Raw genomic sequence first — 23,404 nt, 5'->3', positions numbered from 1 at the left:
CAGTCACAGCTAGGCCTGCCCGCCGCACCTTCCAGACCTCAACGTCCAGTGGCGCCGCCCAGCGTCGTCGCTGACTATTTTCCAAGTTTGGCACTCCTCTGCTCAATGAACTTGGTTCCTTTTTGCTTCCCAGAAGCACATGGTCTCCCATAACTTATGGTGGGCTGCGATGGCTAGTTTAATCCACTGAATAAGGCTTGTAGAGCCTTAAATCCTCGAGAGCTGACCGAGGCGCGTCCTCTCACCTCCACAGTCAGGTCAACTTTGACGTTGGCGCCGCCCGGGGCACTAGGTGACGTCACAGCGGGCTCTGATTGGTCGCCCACGACCTAAGTCAGCCAATTCGCGATCGGCTTGTGTCCCTTACAAAACATCATATCTGCAGTAGGGGATACTCTTTTATTTATATCAGGGCGCCACTTTCCCCTTACCTACAACTTATAATGTAAATTTCTCCCTTATCTGGCGGCCGGTCTGGTCGCCACATATATCAACAGACTCCCTGTACCTCAGAGAATCAGTAGGGAGAGCTGATATGACTCTTAAAACAGGCAAACGAAAGAAATAAGAGAGGGCACTGTAACAAGGCATATTATAATTGCTTCTTCTCTTTGAATACTTACATAAAAGGAAATAATTAAGTGTTTTTAGTATGTAATCCTGAAATATATTATTATAGTGACCCAATCACACCTGTCTAGATTTTCTGGGATTTCAGGTTTTCTGTCGACGGAGGACGAGGTTTTGCCAGGGAACCTGGGGCTAAGGGACCAGACCCTCGCCCTCGCTTGGGTTAGGGACAACATTGCTCACTTTGGCGGTGACACTGAGAGAGTGACCATCTTCGGAAACAGTGCTGGAAGTGCCTCCGTGCACCTCTTGATGTTCAATCCACACGCCAAAGGTAAGTTATTAGCTATAAATGGAAAAAAGTTTAATGTATCCCAACCAAAACCAAACGGTGTTGCAACTTCCCCTCAGGTTTCCAGATGGTTGTGGGAATGCCAAGTTGTGAAAAAGGTTCAACAGACATGTGGGCAACATATAATCGGAAAATAGTATTAATATTTATAAATAATTTGGCTGATATTGGATTTTCTAACACTATTTCATCCCCTATATATTAAAAAAATACTTTGTTATGATTTTATTAATTTTTCCGCCAAAAACATTAATCTATTGTGAATGTTGTTTTATAACTAGATGAAACATTCTTAAAACATTTAGTTTTTCTAAGACAGCTTATCTTGAGATGATTTCGGGGCATAGCATCCCCGTGGCCCGGTCCTCGACCAGGCCTCCTTTTTGTTAACCCCCCACCCCCAGGAAGCAGCCTGTAGCAGCTGTCTAACTCCATGGTACCTATTTACTGCTAGGTAACAGGGGCATCAGGGTGAAAGAAACATTTTGCCTATTTGTCTCTGCCTCCACCGGGGATCGAACCCGGAACCTCAGGACTACGAATCCGAGGTGCTGTCCACCTAGCTGTCAGGCGCCCAACGTCAGGACAGGATTAAATCCCAGACAGGATTAAAATTTTCATGATTTATCTAATAAATGCTTTTATAACACTATTTACTCCTATATATTAAAAAATAATGTTTACTTGTTTAATATTAAATATATGTATTTTCTTTATGAATAAAATTTGTTAAATTATAGGTGTTTGATAGCTATATGGAACATTCGTAAAACATTCAATTGTTCTGGGATCTTATTCTTTAGCTAATATTGATTTTATAACACTCTTATCCTCAAACAAATGCTGTTATCATATTTAAATATTAAATTTATGTATTTTTTCTGTAGAGTACATGATTTTGAGTTGTAAAAATTGTTTTATAGCTGTCCAAAAGTAACTGGAAATATTTCATTTTATTTTGGAGTGTTGAAGTCATGTGTTACTGTGGTGTGTGGTGGTGTGGCAATATGTTTAGTGTGTGGAGAAGTGATGTGGTACTGTGGTGTGTGGTGGTGTGGCAATATGTTTAGTGTGTGGAGAAGTCATGTGTTACTATGGTGTGTGGTGGTGTGGCAATATGTTTAGTGTGTGGAGAAGTCATGTGTTACTGTGGTGTGCTATGGTGTAGCAATATGTTTAGTGTGTAGGGGCGTGTTGTGGCATTCTGCTCTGGTTTCGTGGTGTTGTGTGATGTGATGTTTAATGGTGTGCTTGTTTGTGTGGCAATGTGGTGTTGGTGCTGGGATGAGGTGTTATGGAGCTATGGTGTGGTGTTGAAATGTGGTTACATGGTGTGGTGCTGAGATGTGGTTGTGTGGTGGTTACATGGTGTGGTGTTGAAATGTGGTTATGTGGTGGTTACATGGTGTGGTGCTGAGATGTGGTTATGTGGTGGTTACATGGTGTGGTGTTGAGATGTGTTGTGTGGTGGTTACATGGTGTGGTGCTGAGATGTGGTTGTGTGGTGGTTACATGGTGTGGTGTTGAGATGTGGTTATGTGGTGGTTACATGGTGTGGTGTTGAGATGTGGTTATGTGGTGGTTACATGGTGTGGTGTTGAGATGTGTTGTGTGGTGGTTACATGGTGTGGTGCTGAGATGTGGTTGTGTGGTGGTTACATGGTGTGGTGTTGAGATGTGGTTATGTGGTGGTTACATGGTGTGGTGTTGAGATGTGTTGTGTGGTGGTTACATGGTGTGGTGCTGAGATGTGGTTGTGTGGTGGTTACATGGTGTGGTGTTGAGATGTGGTTGTGTGGTGGTTACATGGTGTGGTGTTGAGATTTGGTTATGTGGTGGTTACATGGTGTGGTGTTGAGATGTGTTGTGTGGTGGTTACATGGTGTGGTGCTGAGATGTGGTTGTGTGGTGGTTACATGGTGTGGTGTTGAGATGTGGTTATGTGGTGGTTACATGGTGTGGTGTTGAGATGTGGTTATGTGGTGGTTACATGGTGTGGTGTTGAGATGTGGTTATGTGGTGGTTACATGGTGTGGTGTTGAGATGTGGTTGTGTGGTGGTTACATGGTGTGGTGTTGAGATGTGTTGTGTGGTGGTTACATGGTGAGTGCTGAGATGTGGTTGTGTGGTGGTTACATGGTGTGGTGTTGAGATGTGGTTATGTGGTGGTTACATGGTGTGGTGTTGAGATGTGGTTATGTGGTGGTTACATGGTGTGGTGTTGAGATGTGGTTGTGTGGTGGTTACATGGTGTGGTGTTGAGATGTGTTGTGTGGTGGTTACATGGTGTGGTGCTGAGATGTGGTTATGTGGTGGTTACATGGTGTGGTGTTGAGATGTGGTTATGTGGTGGTTACATGGTGTGGTGTTGAGATGTGGTTATGTGGTGGTTACATGGTGTGGTGTTGAGATGTGGTTATGTGGTGGTTACATGGTGTGGTGCTAATATGTGGTTATGTGGTGGTTACATGGTGAGTGCTGAGATGTGGTTGTGTGGTGGTTACATGGTGTGATGCTGTGGTGTGGTGGTGACACCATGTGGTGCTGTGGTGACTAGTAGTGTAGTGTTGCGTGTTGGGTGGCAGCATGTGGTGTTATGAAGTGCTGTAGTATGTGAAATGTGTGATGCTCTGGTATTGTGGTGTGGTGCTGTGGTATTGTGGTGTGGTGCTGTGGTATTGTGGTGTGGTGCTCTGGTATTGTGGTGTGGTGCTCTGGTATTGTGGTGTGGTGCTCTGGTATTGTGGTGTGGTGCTCTGGTATTGTGGTGTGGTGCTCTGGTATTGTGGTGTGGTGCTCTGGTATTGTGGTGTGGTGCTCTGGTATTGTGGTGTGGTGCTCTGGTATACTGTCCAACATGTCGTAGTATGGTGTGGCAGTGTGGTCTTGGTGCTGTGGCATAGTGTAATGGAGCTGTTTTGTGGTGCCGTAGGGTGGTGGTATGTGGGGCTAGGTGGTAGTTGGTGGTTGGTGGTAGTTGTGGTTGGTGAGTGTGGTAATTGCAGTTGGTGGTAATTTTTGGTTGGTCGTAAAGGGTAGCTGTGGTAGGTTGGTGGAAGTTGTTGTCGGTGGTAGTTGTGGTTGGTGGTGGTTAGTAGTTGGTGGAAGTTGCAGTTGGTGGTTGGTGGTAGTTGTAGTTTGTGGTAGGAGATAGTTTAGGGTGGGTGGTAAATGGTAGTTATGGTTTGTGGTAGTTGTGGTTGGTGGAAGTCGTGGCTGGTGAAAGTCGTGGTAGTGATGGTTGTGGTTAGAGGGGATAGGTGGTAGTTGTGGTTGGTGGTATCTACGGTTGGTGGTATGAGGTAGTTTGTGGCAGGTGGTAAATAGTAGTTGTTGTTGGTAGTTGGTGGAAGTTGTAGTTGGTGTTAGTTGTGATTGGATGGTTAGGTGGTAGTTGTGGGTAGTGGTATTTGAGGTTGGTGGTAGGAGGTAGTTTGGGGTGGGTGGTAAATGGTAGATATGATTGGTGGTAGTTGTGGTTAGTGGTAGTTGTGATTGGTGGGTGGTTGAGGGAAGCTGTGGTATGTGGTAGTTTATATTAAATGGAAGTTGTGATTGGTGGAAGTTGTGTTTAGTGGTAGTTGTGGTGGTGGTGGTGGTGGTGGTGGTGGTTGGTGATGTGTGTGGTGTAATGCGGTAAAGAAATTTGTTTACACTAAAACTATTTGTTTTAATGTGATTATCTTGCAATAAACTGCCTCCATCGTGATCTACTCAGTCTACTTTGAGTTAACGCTCCTTCAGTCTACTTCCAGCTACTCTCTTGGCAGGGTCATTAACTTTGATTATCTCTGTATGATAAGATGACTACACCATATTTGATGGTGTATCCCATAAATGTAAGGTACACCACCATGACGACATCACCATCAGACTACGGCAATCAGGGAGCCGGCCGGCCGAGCGGACAGCACACTGCACACGTGATCCTGTGGTCCTGTGTTCGATCCCGGACGCTGGCGAGAAACGATGGGCAGAGTTTCTTTCACCCTTTGTCCCTGTTAGCTAGCAGCAAATAGGTACCTGGGAGTTAGTCAGCTGTCATGGGCTGCTTCCTGGGGGTGGAGGCCTGGTCAAGGACCTGGCCGCGGGGACATTAAAGCCCCGAAATCAACTCAAGATAACCTCAAGATAAGATAACCACACCACCACCTCTCCTCTCCTCCACCACCACTACCTCCCCTCGCCACCATCTCTGTTCACCACCACCACCTCTCCTCCCCCACCACTGCCCTCTCAACCACCACCATCTCTTCTCTTCACCATCACCAGTGCCTCTTTCCACCCCCCCACCTGCCCCCTCATCACCACCACCTCCCCCTCTCCACCACCACCTCCCCCCCTCTCCACCATCACCTCTCGCTCCCCTCCACCACCACCTAACCCCCACATCACCACCACCTCCCCACCTTTCTCCACCACCTCCTCTATCAGATAATTATTGTATCTATTAGTTCAAATATCTGATAAAAACTCAGCTAGATTAACAACTAGCTGAGTTGCCATCATTACCCTCTGTGTTCTTTGACAATATAGTAGCCTCGTCGTAGAAGTCTAGTACATACATGAATACATAACTGATAATACAATAATATTGAGCAATATAGACATGTGAGTTACAACATGTGGTGGCAGCAGTGGGATACGAACCCACGCCTCCGAAGAGACGTGACACTCAGACTTCATTGAATTCGTGCTGATGCTTCTTTGGGTGGCTCCCACTTCCTGTGGTGCCCGCTGTCTTTCCAAACAAACTGACTCTCAACAGAGAGTCATTTGCACTTTGCAACTTCCTCTTCCGTGCTATGAGAGAGAGAGCTTTCTAAATTATTCCTACATAACCTGTGTACAACACTACCTCCATGTTACGGACCCAAATCCAGCGTCCGAGCACGGAGCAGTGACGACCGCGCCATCTGTGGGTCAGCTCCCGAAACCCCCTCCAAATGGACGACGACACCTGGTGAGGACGAGGTGTACTGGCCACGAGGGCCAGTTTCCAGTCCTATTCAGCTCACAACACAACCGCTGCTGACCTCAGGTGAGGTGGTGCTCAGACAACAACGCCATCTATGGAGTGGATAGGTGGGCGTTTGGGTCTGAGCCTGTAAGTGAGGTGCTTTTGTGTGTCCCTGTTACTGATGACGTGTCTGCTTACAGAGTCGACCTGGGACTGCTGTAAGGGAAGTTGAGTCAGTCTACCCAAGGCAGCCATCTCGACACCAAGTGTTTTGCTGCAGCAGCTGTGAGTCGCCTCCCGGATGAACACTGTGGTGTTACCCTGCCTGTGAAGCGGCAGTTGAAGGATTGTCATACCCGGGACTGGCTGGTGGAGACGCTTAACCACTGGGGTATTGCGGAAAGGAGAGTGATCTGTGGTATCACACGAGGCTCCTGACTAGAGCGCTACCCTAGTATCGCTCGTGGAGTGGCCTAACCAGCGTTGCTGATTCGGAACCTGCCAGCCATCTGCTGGACTTGTGGTTGACGGCCTCCACGGCGGTGCCCCCAGTGGAACTGTGTTTTGGCTGACCTGTGGCCGGGGTAGACTCAGCTTCTCGAAGGATTCGTCGTGAGGCCACGAGAGCACCGAGAGTTTGGCACTGAGAGGATCCAGGGTCTTCAGGAGAAGACGACAGTGTATTATAGTGTTAATACCCCCCCCCCCCGTGTAATCCTTTATATATATTTATTGGTGACGGTGATCATTATATTATATTAAGTTTTTGACTTTATTTCCCTTCCCCTTTTAATTTACTTGCGTTGTGGATCACATCCCTTGAAAGCCACTACTGGCTTGGGGCCGGATACCCTTCCTCTAACAACATCAGAGTAAGAACCCAGTTGCGACCCGAGAGGGCCGTAACACTCCACCACCCACAAACAATAACAATCACCATCACCCACCAAAAACCACCACCACCACCACCACTAACCATCACCGCCTCCCGCAATCACCACCTCCACCACTACCTCAATCGTCACCATCACCACCGCTTCCACTCTCCACCACCACCCACAATCACCTCCAACACCACCATTTCCACCCACAACCATCAAACCCCTAAACCACCACCTTCACTAACCATCACCACCTCCTTCCACCACCGCTACCTCCAAACAACCCCTGTCTCTGTCTCCCATCAATACAACCTCCATCACCACCACCACCTCCATCAATATCACCAGCTCGTCCAGTTTCATCTCAACACCACCACCATTTCGACCACATCCACCCCACCATCTCTTCCACTTCCAAAACTTTCATCCACCATCCACACCCAACACAACCACCTCCATCCTCCACCACCGCCTTCACCCACACAACCCGTTCTCGCACTTGCTTATAGTCAACATTGGCTTATTAAATAAGTGCATATGTGAGATACTAGATGATTGTAAATATTTTAGTTTACTATGAAAAGCTTCATAGAAAACACCGACCTCACCTAACCTTCTTAGTATGTTAAGATAAGCATCTTATTGCTTCTTAATTACAATTATTACTTAACCTATACCGTTGATAGGTTAAGTAATAATTGTAAATAAGAAGCAATAAGATGCTTATCTTAACATAATAAGAAGGTTAGGTGAGGTCGGTGTTTTCTATGAAGCTTTTCAAGGGAAACTTTAAATATTCACAATCAATTAGTATGTCACATATGCACTTATTAAATAAGCCAATATTGACTAGAAGCAAGTGCGAGAACGGGTTGACCCACAACCAACAACAACTTCCAACTATCACCCACCAACAACCACCACCACCAACATCCTCCAACAACCACCCACCAACAACTAACTCCCACCACTCCCCCGACCTGCATGAAATGAGATCGTCGCTCTACTGTTTAGCCAAAGTAGTTGCGCACCATGAAAGGCCCTCGTCTCATTCCAAATCCTTATCCTGGATTGGAAGGAATGGAATGAATTTTTGGAATGGAAAAGTCCTATTCCATTCCAAATCCAAGTGCTATATAGTCGTAATGATTTGGTGCTTTCTCCCAATAGTTTCCTTAGAAAGAGAGAAGGAGAGACAGAGAGACAGAGAGAAAGAGAGAAAGAGAGACAGAGAGACAGAGAGACAGACGGATAAACAGATGGAGAGACAGAGAGACAGACGGATAAACAGATGGAGAGACAGAGAGACATAAGAGAGGCAGAATGACAAAGAGAGAAAGCCAGAGAGCGAGATATATAGACAGAGAAACAGAGATGATCCCTTTTAGGGCTCTTTCCTCCGCTCTGTAGGCCACAGAGAAGTTTCTGTAGAACAAGCTATATAAATAAAAATGAAAATGTTTGTTTGTTCAAAATCGCCAATCTCCGAAAGTACTTCCCGGATTACCTTGAAATTTTCACACAACGTTCCATTCGCATTCGAGCGAGTTTTTGTATACATAGTATATAGATGTCACGTCTGTGACGGGAAAAACATGCTTTTTTTGAAAAGCTCTGTTTTTCATGTGAGGGAAATCTTTGAAACCTCTTTACCGATTACTTTGAAATTTCGACACAACATTGCATTCGAATAGGAGAGTGTTTTTATGTATCTACTATATACATGGCTCACCTGTGACAGGAAAAAACAATCTTTTTTTGAAAAACAGCGCCATCTGTAGGACATACACATCCTGTAATCTCCGAAAGTTCTTCACCGATTGCTTTGAAATTTTGACACAACGTTCCATTCGAATACGTGCAAGTTTATTTAAATCTACTATTTAGATGCCACACACCTGTGACAGGTATAAACATGTTTTTTTTTAAAACAGCGCCATCTGTTGCACGTAAGAGCAACACACACACTATACAAAATATGTTACGATTCCATTTCAGTGTTTCCGATTGCATTGATAAATTGAATTTTCATAGATTTTGATTTATTTTCATTTTGATTTAATTATTTTGTGTGACATTGCATTGGACTTGAGCTGTGTTGTTTACCATACCGTATATTTTGTAAGTATAGTTTATTTGTTTCTTTTTCATTATTTGCATTTCGTTTTTGTCATTTCGTTTTTTTAACAGTTTGTCTCATTTTCAGTGCAATTGGTCGTGAAATTGAGCTCTGCCGATTGATCTGCGTTTTAATTGAAATATTTCGTTAATATTTTTTGTTTTTGGGTTGAAAACAAGAAAAAGGGACAACACGTTTATTTTACAGCTGCAAATGTGCAACAAACACCTATGAATCCACCAACAACAATGTTAACTGCTTTTGTAACATTATGTCAACATGACGTGTTTGCAAAAACACTGCTGTATTCAGAAGTGCTATTATGCATGGAATGCCAGTAGAAAATCATTTGATCGACGCAAACGAGGAGAGCGAGTCGACGAACAACCTGGCATATTCAAATTTTTTTTATTGATATATAAAAAAACAAAATACAAAAACAGGGAACAAGTGCGAAACAACATATAAATACAAACAATCGTGCTTATAGCAAAACACCATGAAACAGACATAAAATACATATAAAGGGTCACAGGAAAGCACACAGGACACAAGCAAAGAAACCCACAAACAGCATGGGACAGAAATTGCATATAACACACAACAAGTCAATGACATAAGGACAATAACAAAAATGTACAAGAAAAAATACACAAAAATTGCAACAAATGTACAGAAAGTTAACCCCCCATAGAACAGAAAAGGAGAGTAAGTTAAAATACAAGCATGGGCAGCCCGACCCCGCACACAAAGGAGCAGAACCAGACACAAATGAGGGCACCAATAACAAAGTAACATGAAATCCAAAAACTACATATTAGAACATAAATAACATAAAATATGTACAAAGAGTAAAGCAATTACAAGGACAAAGAAATAATCACATGCACACACAACTCATGCAACATACCTCCCTTCATAGAAGGGAGGTATGGTCTCAACCATCAACTGAAGGGAGGTATGGGAACCGGCTCCCTTCATAGAAGGGAGCCGGTCGGCCGAGCGGACAGCACACTGGGCTTGTGATCCTGTGGTCCCGGGTTCGATCCCGGGCGTCGGCGAGAAACAATGGGCAGAGTTTCTTTCACCCTATGCCCCTGTTGCCTAGCAGTAAAATAGGTACCTGGGTGTTAGTCAGCTGTCACGGACTGCTTCCTGGGGGTGGAGGCCTGGTCGAGGACCGTGCTGCGGGGACACTAAAGCCCCCGAAATTATCTCAAGATAACCTCTCAAGATAACATACACAACCACACCACCCCACACCAAGACGCCCCCCACCCGAACACGCAGGGCGCTCGCAACGACAGGAAAGAAAGAACACCAAACACCCACAACCACAATACAAACACCCATACCAAAGACAAAGCACAAAACAAATTGCAAACACAACAAAACAGGCCACGCAGGAGCCAGGAACAGACATCCACACCACACACACGCACAGACAAGGACACCCACCTGTGCACGCAGGCACTGGGGAAACATCACGAAACAGAAACCAACCACACAAATTACTCATACTTCTCTGGGTACTCCCGAGCCGGAAACCGTAAGCAATAAGCATCCCAAACAAGTTGGTTGCCTTCGGCAAGCGGACATCCAGGAGGCGAAGAAGTCCAAGGCTTCGAATCCGGCACGTCCATGATGGAACACTCTGCCTGCAGAACCCAGATGGAAGATGGGCACCAGGGAACAGGACGCACCAGGTCATCAGTCGTAAAACACAGAGATGTCGTAGATCTGTCGATCACCTCGCCGGACGGGAGGACGAAAGGGATGGGTGTCCCCCTAGGAAGCTGGTCACAGGGCCGAACACTTGGAAGCACACCAGGCTGCACAGCGGGCCGCACACCGGCCTGCCCACTAGGGCGCGCACTTCGTTCGACACCGGGCATCACACCGAGCCCCACGGAGGGTGACTCCACAGGCGCCCCAGAGCCCCCACCAATCGGAACAGGGGCAGAGGTCCCCCCCCCCCCCCCCCGTCGCACATCCTTAGACAATACCACTATGAGGTCACGGTCACCAGGGGCAACCGCCCAATGAGGAGAGCCACCAGCAGGGGGCACAGCGTCCAACACAGAAGGCACCACAGGAGGCAGCACAACGTCGCCCACAGCATCATCATCTATAGTGTCACGCTCCTCTGTCCACATCCGGCGAGGTGACGCACCCCGAGCCGAACGACGTCGCTTAGAAATAGGCCATTGATCGTCGGAACTGTCACCCCCTGCAAGCGATGCCCCAGAAGAACCATCAGCAGGCAGCCCCAAAGCCGGGGAAGCACGACCCCGCAGAACGGCAACCTCAACAACGCGGGGCAAAAAGCCACTACCATCCAAGGAGACTGGATTCGATGAAGAAAGAGACACGACAGGGGAAAGAGTAGACTGCAGCACACGTGAGGTATCCAGCGAGGACGACGGAACCAGCAGAGGAGAAGAGGCACGTGGTAACGAGGAAACTACCAGAGGCGTCGAGGCAGAGGGCAGGGGGGGGGAGTCACCCACACTACCACCCTGACAGCCCCAGGAAGCACATGTCCGTCTGCAGGAGAAGCAGACACCACCCCTACAGCATCATCCAATGCCCACAGGGAAGCAACCGGCTGCGGATACACCTCCGCAACCACCGAACGTTGAAGGTCCGAAGCAGGTACCCCTAGGTTCTCAGATCTCACCAGTGGGGCAGACAGATCAGGGCCAGACGGAGCGCCATCTGGAACCTCCGCAGGAACCACACCAGGCCCCTGTACAGAGCGAGGATCCGCCGGGGAATCCCCAGGCACCGACAAGTGGGAAAAGTCATCCTCCAGGAAAACTGAAGGAGCCTCAACATGAGGAGCGTCACAACCGGCCGCCACGTGGCCCGCAGCACCATACCGGAAACACGTGTGGGTTTGACCTTTAATAAAAGATCTGCAGAGAGAGCCCACGAAACGAAACCCTGGAAGGAATAGGGCTCGTGATTTGCATGACGAGCATGCGTACACCCAGCCGGACCCCCCTTCAGCTGGCCCACACTCAGAGTGGTAAACCGGTGCTTCACCATTGCACCAAACCGCGTAAACAACGACATAAGTTCCACCTTGAGGAAGGTCACCGGCACACCTTGAACACTCACAAAGGTCAAGGGCCCCCAGGGATACAAGACCTCCACAGACTGCTGAAGCCAGAAGAGGAAGCGAGCATGCATCCCAGGGAGCCACAAACTCCCGGTAAACAAGTTATGTGGCAAACGACACCGCAACACGGGTAGGCGATATCTTCTGTAGTCCCAGGAGATCGGAGACGTCGACACGGAGCACGTCCAGGGGAGCAATCTCCACAATGGGCCAGTCAAAGCCGCAGAAAAATCCAGCTGGACAGTACCGACTCGTCGAATACGGCTACCACCAGCCATTTCCATACCGCCAGGCGGAGCCCCACTAGGGCGCTCCACACCTCCCACAGCAAACCACCACTCTGTAACACGGGGAGGGGGGGGGTTCTCGAATGATCTTTCCTGCCTTTTTACTCCCTTCTGCCCGTATTCTTACTTTTGTTCTCTACCAAGGGACCCTAAAACTTTCACTCGAGCCGACCCCATGCCACGTGGTCTCGAGACGATTTACCGACTTGAGATTCTACAACCCGTATGACGTGGACTAGGCTTCTAGCAAAGCCCTAGGGTCGCCTTTCTGCCGCCACCACCAGACCAGCTACATTGAGCAATGATCGAGGTCTGGATCGATCATGCTAATCAATAACTTTGGGGCTTGATCCCCACAAGTAACATACACCCTTGGATCTTAAGTGTGGAATTAATTACAAATCCGGGAATGATAATCCTGATTCGATGTTAGAATCGGCGCCCAATTCAACTCGGCCTCGTGGGGACCACGTGACAAGGACAAATTCACATAAATATAACACACACATGGAAATAATGAAAATGCAAATTAATAACTAATTAATTTATTCCAAAACTAAACAAAATCTAAAAACAGATCACTCCCTGACTAGCAATGAATGGACTATTCCCTACAATTACTCCTAAAGCAATTCTACCTTGGGCGACCAGCTAGATGTTCGTGCTGTCGGGAGGCCGATGATGGGAAGGCCACCTGCCCGAGTTGTTTCTCAAACCACACTGTCCGTCCTCTCTCTGATGCTCCTCTCCCCAGGAGCCCAGAGCAGAGTATTGTTCCGCATCGTTAAGTTACTTACAAGGCTTAAGTTATAACAACTAACCTCTATTTGCACTGAATGATCCAGATTGGTTGAATTATTTTACTGAAGTTAAATTACCCAAGCATCTTAAGGAAGAGCTATTTCCAATAAAAAATGGCTCTTTGACCTTTGAGAAATAGAGGACATGGAACCTCATGACCTATGACCGCCAGGTCACTCCGCAATAAAGGGTAGTCCTGGCTCGTGACGTCACTGATGGTGACTTAACTCAATAATTAGAAAACTCTTGATATTATAAACAGTAATACTATACAATACAATTTTAATGCAAAATGAATGAAGGCTAATTTCTCTAAATAAGTGAATACTATAGGATGATTCATTATACGAAACTTGTGAACAAAGGCGTCAATTATTTTCACCGCGAATTCCCTGGGGTCAGGTCCCGGGTCAACCCACGTGTGGGTCCAGCTTCCCATGCTCCCCGGTGTAGATAACCAATCTGGATAATTCTTACAACAAACCTAGTTTGTTACAACCCCCGGCACAAGCACTTAGTAAACCTTGTTAATTTGTTAAAAATAACGAGGTTTAGTATCCAAATCCACAATTCAACTCATGCCACAAACAAAAGCTAACCTAAGAAAATTTGACAATTATTAGTGTCCAACATCATCATAATAAACATGTTCAAACTCATAAATATCCCAGCTGTCAACTGACAGCAATCTTCCGACATCAGGAAACATACATCCTACTCTTACTGACATAGCTAAATAACATGTCCCTACTCCTAACAGCAAAGACTAGCTATTATAATCTCTTGGCTCTTCACTAGCCAAGTTCATGTGTCCTCTAGAGCCGGCCACACCGTGCTCCGCCATAAAACATAAAAGTTATATCTTCAGACTGAACTTTCAGTCATCCGGGAGCGTACTACGGAACTATCAAGTTCACATCCGTGTACTAACCACTCCCCAATCAATGTCAACCTTGACATGCTAAGGAACACACCTATCGTTTATTACATGTATCTAAAAATATAAAAAAAAATCCTATACTATATCACAGGTTTCAGCTGACTGTACAGCCAAGTGTCCTCACTCACTAGAAATGTCAATGTTTATATTGGTCCGCCTCTCCTGTGTTCAAACATTCTGAAAAAGTAGCACACAACATAATTTTCCATAACCGTTTGTTCTGGGCTTAAACAATTACACAGGCGCTTCGATTTTGATTACTGACCAATTTATAGAGTGAAATTTCCCTATATCATTATACCAGAATAATTATTTTAAATCTGTTTTTCAACATTTATAAATTATTGTGATTCTAAATCTGTTTTTCAACATTTAAACAAAAGTGTCCAGATATTCTTTATACAGATGTTCAGAGCCAACTTTATCGTTTGTATCAATTGTTCATATTGAGTAATCGGAAAAAAAAATATCGATGCTGATGGATGCTGAATGTAGTCGCTGACGATGACGGTGTCGATCTTGCCTTTCTCATGTGTAGACATCAATACCTGGTCCTCTTGTACTCCCATCCGGTAGTTTTTGAATGACGACAGAGTGTAGTAGAGCGGAGTGCCAAGTGACAGCTGTAGAATACTGTTACTTCGGCCATTGGCCTGGCTCCCGACAGTCCACACGCCTTCATATCAATCACAGTTCACACGGCAGTCTTGATGTTAAACTTGACGTCGCAGATGACCACAGCAGAGCAGGACTGGATGTACCAACAGTGTCTCGTAACAGGAGTGGTGTCAGAAGGTCGTAGAGGCGGGTTGCTTGTTTGCAGAACAGGTGAATCTCGTCTTCCATCATTGCTCACGTCATCTCAGGCGTTTTTTAATGTCACCAGGTTACTAGGCCGTAAACACCAACTGTGTATACCCTCGTACCGCCGACTTTAGGCCAAAGGAGACAATTTGGCGACCTTCTATTGGCGAGTCCCGGTACTCTGTAGGGAAACCGTACCTTCCACCTGTAGCCGCCTTAGTTCTGCTTTCTTGTTGCTTCAGATGACGTAATCATTAATCTTCCGGCGAAATTCTTGAGTGCTGCTACGCGCTTTCCATTTCTTGACCTCTCCTCCAACACTGCTGGAATGGCTGCAGTCTTGATGACGCAGCAGGTGGGTAGTTGTGATCTCGAGACAGCTACCCCGGCGTTGTATGGCACCCCCGGTGACTGCTATAATGTGGACAGTTCGCTGGCCCTGACAACCTCGTTAGTGACGTGAGGCGTCGGCCGGGTGACTCTTGGATAGTCACTCATCCCCAAAGTAACTGATGTATGGGTTACTGGGTCTGGTGGGGGGAGGGCTTTGTGTAACGTGCCTCCCCCTCGGTCTTTACAGACAAGGGTTCACGTGTTGCTGGAACAACTGGGTCGGTGTACCAATCAGACCTGGGAACAGACAGACACAACACAGCGGAAGCATAGATATACTCTGGGTTTGGTGGAGGTGGAACCCCAGAGCACGGTAAAAGCTGCTACCCGAGTTAAGTATAGAGATAGTTCACCTCATTGCCTCTACAGGAAAATCTAATGAATACTAAATTATACTAACCAAGGAAGTTACTTTACTGTACAGCGCGAGATCTCGTCACCATAGGGTGGCGAGACTGCACCTGACTACTGATGAGCGATGACGATGACAGAGGGTCATCCTTGTCCTCTGACTCGTCGGTGAAGCCATGAGTCAGCACTGCTGAGTCAGGAACTAGACCCGCTGAAGGCAGTTCTAATTCCTCTCTAACATGATATTGTTTCAATTTATTTACATGAATTGTCCTTTCCACCTGGTCCTCAAATACTCCTTTATAACAAGATTAACCGGCCCCGCCCTTTTAATTACTCTATATGGCCCTCGCCACCTCGGAGCTAGTTTCCTACTCTGATTGGCGGGCGCAGCCTCATTCACTCTCAATACGAGGCTTCCTTCCTTCAACTCAAGGGGGCGCACTTTCTTGTCATAAAAGTGAGCATACCGATTCCGTGCCTTCTTGGACGCTTCAGCTGCAATATTCCATGCATTTCTCATTTTTCCAAGGACCTCTGAAGGATAGTCCCCCCGTATGCAACATTATGTCTGTTAAGCAGACCTGAGGGGAAATTGCATGAATTACCAGTAAACAAATGAAGTGCTTGGGTGTTAATTGATTGATGGATGGCAGTATTCAAGGCTAATTGAACATAGGGTAGGTGTTCATCCCAGGAGTTTGCATCATGTTCAGCAAGGATTGCAAGCATATCCTTGACTGAACGATTAGTCCGTTCCGTCATTCCGTTTGCTTGTGGGTGGTAGGCTGTTGTAAAAGCCGAAGTTATCTCTAAAATTTTACAAACTTCTCTAAATAAATTCCCATTGAATTCTTGACACCGGTCAGAGACTAAAACTTTAGGAGATCCGAATACAGTAACGAACCTACGCAAGAATGCATCTGCAACCGTACGAGAATCCTTCTGAGGTAATGCAACTAGTGTAGTGTACCCAGACAGATGGTCAACCAGCACCAACACGTATCTGTTACCTGAATGACTGTGATGTAAATCAATCAAATCGGCCCCCACACGATCTAAAGGCTCACGACTTGCAGGAAATTCCTGAAGTGGGGCTTGTACCTTAAGGGTGCCTTTCCTCCTCTGGCAACGAGGGCACGACTTCACGAAATTGATTACTTCAGAAAGTAATCCTGGAAAATAAAATAGAGACTTTGCTTTCAAGTGGGTTTTAAAGACCCCCGGATGCCCTGCAATTTTAGAAGCATGTGCAAGCTTTAACGCTGATGACCGCAACGCGTCTGGAATAACTAGTTGAAATACTGCCCTATCATTCTGGCTATTAATATAATACAGGACGCCCTGTTTCATTTCGAAATCATGAATAGGTAAATTCTTTTTCTTTTTTGGGTATTTTCCTCCCTGTAAATACTCAATAATTTCTTTCCATCTAGGCTCGCTCATCTGGTATTCTCTCATTTTATCTGATGGAATGGTTTCAATATTTTCATTAACTTGAACTGCCGCTATGTTTCTACTTAGCGTATCTAGCACAACATGTGCTGGACCAGGCTTGTACAAGATCTGGAATGAGTGGGCCGACAGTTCGTGAGACCAGCGTGACATTCGTGGGCATTTTGTTCGCTTTTTAAATATGTGTGTCAACGCTCGATGGTCTGTGTAGATTACAAAATGCCGCTGAAATAGGTAAGGCTCGAAATACCTAACTGATTCTACTACTGCCAGTGCCTCCCGATCCGTAGCTGAATAACGAACTTCAGGTCCTTTGACCTTCCTACTGAAATAGGCTACTGGATGGGGTAAATTATCCGCATCTCGCTGAATTAAGCACCCGCCAATAGCAATACCACTGGCGTCAGTGTGCACCTCCCACTCTTTCTCAAAATCAGGAATAGCCAATACCGGTGTCGTGATTAGTTGGGCTTTCAGTTTGCGATAGGCCTCTTCATGCTCAGATTTCCATACAAACTTCGCATTTTTCTTTGTCAGATCAGTCAGGGGTGCAGAAATGCCAGCGAAACCTTCAATATGACGACGAAAATATCCGGCCGCCCCCAAAAATCTACGCACGTCCTTTGCTGTTCTTGGAGTAGGCATGTCAGCAATGGCGCGGCAAGAATCTGGGTCAGGTCGGATATCGTCTGGGTACACCTGGAACCCCAGAAATTTGAATTTCTGAGCCGCCAGGGTGCACTTCTGAACATTCAGCCTGAAACCTGCCTGATCTAACAACTTCAAAGTCTCAGTCAAGTCCCGTAGGTGTTCCTCAAACGTCCTGGAATATATCACAACATCATCCAGGTACGCTAAAGAATGCCTACCCAGTACCGGACTAAGGATGAAGTTGATGGCCCTCTGAAACGACGAAGGCGCTGTCTTCAAACCAAACGGCATCCTACGGAATTGATAAATGTGCCTACCATCCGAGAATGATGTTTTTTCCCTATCCTGTTCTGCCACCGGAATCGCCCAATACGCCGATTTTGCGTCAAGAGTTGAGAAATACTTAGCCGCACCAAATTGATCTATCATCTCCTGTATTCGGGGCAACGGATACACATCACCCTTAGTTAATTCGTTCACCTTCCGGTAGTCAACACAGAAACGATAACTACCGTCCGGCTTCCGAACTAGCACAACAGGAGAGAGCCACGGTGACGTACTAGGCTCTATACCGCCCTGTCTCAACATTTTCATGCACTCCTCCCTGATAACGTTCTTTGCCTGTTCCGGCAACCTCCACTGTCTCGTGTACACAGGCAAATGATCACCAGTTGGAATGGTATGCTCAATCTTATCAAGGAGACCAATCTGGTCATCCTCTGTCGCAAATAATTTCGGGAATTTTCGCAAAACTCCTCTCAGTGCCTTCCTATCCGCCTGTGTAACGTGTTGCAAATCAAGTGCTGATATTAATTTTTCTACTTCTTCCACATTCCGTGCAACATTTCTCGTCTCACGTTGTACTTTTGATGGTGTTTTAGTATCTAACATGTGCAATGCACTACATTGTGCAGTGACGGTTGGCGTCTCAGCTGACTCATGGTGAAAGATTTCTGTGTCCTCCACCATGGTTCCCTGAGATACCCTATCACCTGCCCTGAAGCGAAAAGTCTTATGTGAAAGATTGACAACTGGAATGAGTGCACCTTTATCGAGCACTACAATTAAGTGATGAGGAATTAATAAGCTATCCCATCTCCCAGCCACCTGAAGGGTGGTACCTGGTTGTATGTGACGTCCCACGGCTACTTTAATGAATTTAACAGAATGTGGTGGGCAACTCTGTTTGGTCAATGGATGCAATGCGCATGACCTCTTAACTGTGTCTGGAAGAGACTTAAAAATCAATTTTGGATAGAGCGCATTATATTTCTGCTTCCTCTTAATTGAAGCTACAACTGGGGGATGGTCGATCATCTCCACTGGGTAGGAAGTCTGTCCCAACTGCAACCTGCAGTTCCTAGCCCCTTTTTGAGCAGACAAGGAATAATCAAATCGCGACAGAAAATCAGTTCCCATTAAGATGTGACCAGGAAAACCAAGGTTCTCTACGATCGTACATGTGTGAGACTGCAATTCCCCATCAATCTCAAAATTAAATGTACCTTGACCTAGGATCTCAATCTTTTCCCCATTGACCGCTGTTAATGTCTTTGCGCTACGTTTAAGACGTGCATACTTAAAATTGCTGAAGGCTGACTTTTTAATTACCGTTGCCTGGCTTCCTGTATCAACAAAAGCTGTCAATCTTACACCTTCCACTTTCACCTCAAAAGTAGGCCTACCATCCCTAGGAGCCTGCTTTCATGCTTTCGTACTAGTGATTTTACAATCCCTCTGTATATGCCCGCGCTTCCCGCAGGAGTAACACCTCCGCGGATCTCTGTTAGTACCCCGTGCAGGGTGGCTCGAACTTGCAGCTGTGGGCTGCTTCCCGCCTGATGAACCCGCGCTACAGTTACTCAGCTTGTCCCCCTCGCCTTTACTTAACGCCTCTACGTATGGCGACAACTGAGTGCCCGATGTCCCTGTGCGCGTCTGCCTGTCTAAGGCTGTGGCGGCCTGTTGGACTAGGTCTTTATAACTCACAAACGCTCCTTCCGAAAATAAAAACGGCCCCATAGCAGAAGGTAACGTTTTGCAGAACAATTGTTTGGCTAATCGCTCTGCCTGACTCGAATCTAACCCCAGTTCCGTAGTGAGGTCGTCAACCCTGCTCTTTAATAGTGTCCCGAAATCCTTGACAGTGCTGCGGTCATCCTTCCTAAGTGACTGCAGATAAAAATGAGCCTCATCTTCTGATAACTTTTCCTTGAATCTGTCCCTAAACGCTTGGACAAACTGTGGCCAAGTCGTCAGTTGCTGAAACTCTGTCAGTCTCGCCAGTGGACCGGCTACGTCCACGCAAGCCCCCATTGCAAGAGTAATTTTTAAACTATCCTCTGGGACAGCCTCCAGCATCGAACTAATCTGACAAAGCCAGTCTTTCACTCGGCGGTTGCGTTCCACCTTAATAAGCGGCAACTCCGTGCCTCTGAGTGTCGGCAGAGTCAACTTGGGAATCAGACTCACAATTCCCGGTGTGTGTGACGCGGGGCTACTGGAAGTGGTTGGGCCCTGGGGTTGAGAACTGGGTTGAGGTTGGGGTTGGGGTTGAGGTATGGTGTGTTTGGCCTTGGGTTGGGGTTGAGGTATGGTTTGGGTGGCCTGGGGTTGGGGTGTGGATGGAGGTTGGGGTTGAGGTATGGTGTGGGTGGCCTCGGGTTGGGGTGTGGGTTCAGGTATGGTGTGGGTGGCCTGGGGTTGGGGTGTGGATGGAGGTTGGGGTTGAGGTATGGTGTGGGTGGCCTCGGGTTGGGGTGTGGATTGAGGTTGGGGTTCAGGTACAGTGTGGGTGGCCTGGGGTTGGGATGGGTATGGGGTGGCCTGGGGTTGGAATGGGTATGGGGTGGTCTGGGGTTGGAATGGGTATGGGGTGGTCTGGGGTTGGAATGGGTATGGGGTGGCCTGTTGGAATGGATATAGGGTGGCCTGGGGTTGGAATGGATATGGAGTGGCCTGGGGTTGGGGGAAGGGTGGGTATAGGAATGGAGGTTGGGGCTGGTATAGGAAGTGAGGATGGGGTTGGTATGGGAATTGAGGATGGGGTTGGTATGGGAGGTGGGGTTGGGATTGTTGTAGTGACGGATGAGGTGTACCTAGGTGTTGTGGTATTGGTGTTGTGTGGGGTAGTTCCTGTTGTTGGTGGGGTTGTTCCTGTTCCTGTTGAACAGGCTGTTGGTGATGTTCTCTACCGAGCGAAGTGAGACGTCCTACCGTACTAACTGAAGCCCCCTGTCGAGCTCCCTGTCTGCCCTGTTGGTATGGCGTCGATGTTATTTGTGGGGGAACCCAAGACGACTCCCCCCACCCTTGGGACGAATCCTCGCGAGACTCCCCACGCATGTCAATAATCGTATCTGTACTGGAATGGAAAGATATCCTCGCCTGCCCAGTCCCATGCGGAACCCGTGATCCTGTCGCTTCAGTCCCACTGACTCCACCTGTCACGTCAGCTGAGCTACCTGAGCGGTCCCCAGTGGTGTTGGAAGAGGTGCTGTGCTCTACACTTCCACTCCCACTGGTCCCTACTGACTGGTCACTGCCTGGGTTAAACATTTCCTGAGATTTCTGATTGATTGATGAAGATTAAGCCACCCAAGAGGTGGCACGGGCATGAATAAGTGGTACAATTTTTTTTCTCAGTATTTTGAGTTTGCATTTAACCATCAAGCTGTTATCGCGGGGGAGGATACTGCTTCACAGTCTTTATGAGGGTGTCCAGCTGCTGGACACCTTTGTTGACCAGGAGAGTGGCTGTGTTGATGGCTTCAGGGTGGCCACTGCATGATTCAGGAACTCTTAAAGCTCTTCTAAGGTCATTGGTTGCTTCACATTCCAGAAGATAGTGAAGTAATGGCTTTTCTGTGACAGTTTGGCAGAAGATGCACTCTCTCTGTTGGGGTTCACCAATCTCCCAGTTGCATCTGTAACCTAGACGTAGTCTATATAACCTAACTGCTATTTCCCTGTGGATTCCTTTTGGGATATTTAACTTTTCTAATTTGGTTGCCTGAAGATACCATGTTGCAGATGGCGAACCTTCAGCTATTCTCTGGTGCAGGTCGGCTTTGTTGAGATGTGAGAGTTTTTTGGTGATGATGTTTTTTTTTGTTCTCTAGGCTGGGTTGAACTGTTTTATGTATCACTGGATGACGAGTTGTCAATTTAGCAATTTCATCAGCTTTTTTATTTAATGGGATTCCAATATGGGATGGAATCCAGTTTAAAGTTATGTTGAGTCCTTTGCCTTTAGCGACTGCTCCTAGATACAAAATGGTGGTAATTATTTCCACATTATCTTTCCACTGTTTTTATCCTAGTATTTGAAGTGCAGCTTTTGAGTCTGTGTGTATGATTGCATTTTGAGTGTTTTGTGCATTCACATATGCGAATGCCTGTTGTATGGCAAACAGCTCAGTTTGGGTTGATGATACTAATCCTCCCAGTCTCCAATATGCCTGTACGCTGGCCGTGCAAAGAGCAGCGCCAGCACTCTCATATTCTGTGTCCACCGATCCGTCTGTGAAGATGTGGGTGGCTCCTGCTACTGCTATGCTATACATTTGCTCTTCTATTATGCGCCTTAGGATTGTCGGATCATAGGCAGCCTTTTTCATTGGGAGACTTTCTATTACTATTTTGAAAGTAGGCTCTTCCCACGGCGCAGAAGGAGTGTAATTTGGGTGTGGATGATCACCCTCTCTATCAAGAATCATGTTTTTTAAATGTAGTCTGTTTAGTACTTTTCCTGCTCTTGCAACCCAAGAGTTTCCATTGTTTTGGCCTAGTCCAACCACCAAGGCCTGCCGTACTGGGATTGGATCAGAAGAAATAATTATCTTACTGACAATTGTAGCTGTCCTTTGTGATATTCTTTCTTGTAGAGAGGGCAAACCCGTCTCCAGTCTAAGAGTTTCAAGCCTGGTCCACATGGGGGCTCCCATTGCGGCTCTCATAGCATTGTTTTGGGCAACTTCAAGCTTTTTCCACTGTTGGTGTGATAGATTTGTGAGTGCAGGTGCGGCATAATCGATCACTGATCTGACTGCCTGTACATAGTATGTGCGAAGGTCTTGCAGAATGGCTCCTCCAGAAAGGGAGGTTAGCGACCTGAGGATTGCCGTCCGGGCCGCAGTTCGCTCTCTCAAGTAAGTGACCTCAGCATTAAAATTCATGTGTGTGTCCAGGATGATTCCTAGATACTGATAGGTGTCGACCCATTCAATTGGTTGACCCTGTACTGTGAGTTGGATGTTGGGCTTCGCTATTTTTATGGGCATGGCCTTTGATTTTGAGGGGTTGAGTTTGATCCCAATCTGTTTTGCCTCTTTACTGATGCAGTCTAAGCATTTGGGTGCAAGGCGCACCGCATCCCTTCCTTTTATGATGATGACAAAGTCGTCCGCGTAGTTTAGCAGCCTGCAGTGATGTGGAAGTTTCAACCTCATTATTCTTTCCATTAAACAGTTGAAGAGAAGAGGGCTGAGAATACCTCCTTGCGGTGTACCATTTTCATGTCTTTTGTACTCAGAGACTGTGCCATGAAGTTTTACTCTTGCTTCTCTGTTTATGAGACAGTTTTTGGTCCAGGAGAGCAGGTTGCCTTTGACCTCTTTGTCAATGAGGCAGCAGAGAATAGCTGGGGCGCTAGCCAGTTCAAAGGCTTTTTCGAGGTCCAGGAATATCAGCATTCCTGGTCTGTCATTCAAGTGGG

At 46.7% G+C, this 23,404-nt stretch overlaps 1 protein-coding gene across 2 annotated transcripts in view; it reads left to right on the top strand.

Moving 5' to 3' along the window:
• LOC123751063 (pyrethroid hydrolase Ces2a) overlaps nucleotides 1-23,404 on the top strand; it is a 343,394-nt gene that overhangs the window by 204,497 nt on the left and 115,493 nt on the right. For both annotated transcript variants that reach the window (XM_069333166.1, XM_069333161.1), the window contains exon 5: nucleotides 719-904. In XM_069333166.1, coding sequence (XP_069189267.1) covers nucleotides 719-904 — 186 coding nt within the window. The remainder of the gene's footprint in view (nucleotides 1-718; nucleotides 905-23,404) is intronic.

This window comes from Procambarus clarkii, chromosome 4 (genome assembly GCF_040958095.1).
Source record: "Procambarus clarkii isolate CNS0578487 chromosome 4, FALCON_Pclarkii_2.0, whole genome shotgun sequence".
Taxonomy (NCBI): domain Eukaryota; kingdom Metazoa; phylum Arthropoda; class Malacostraca; order Decapoda; family Cambaridae; genus Procambarus; species Procambarus clarkii.
The sequence above is the reverse complement of the archived record's forward strand: the minus strand, read 5'-3'. Positions and strand labels throughout refer to the sequence as shown.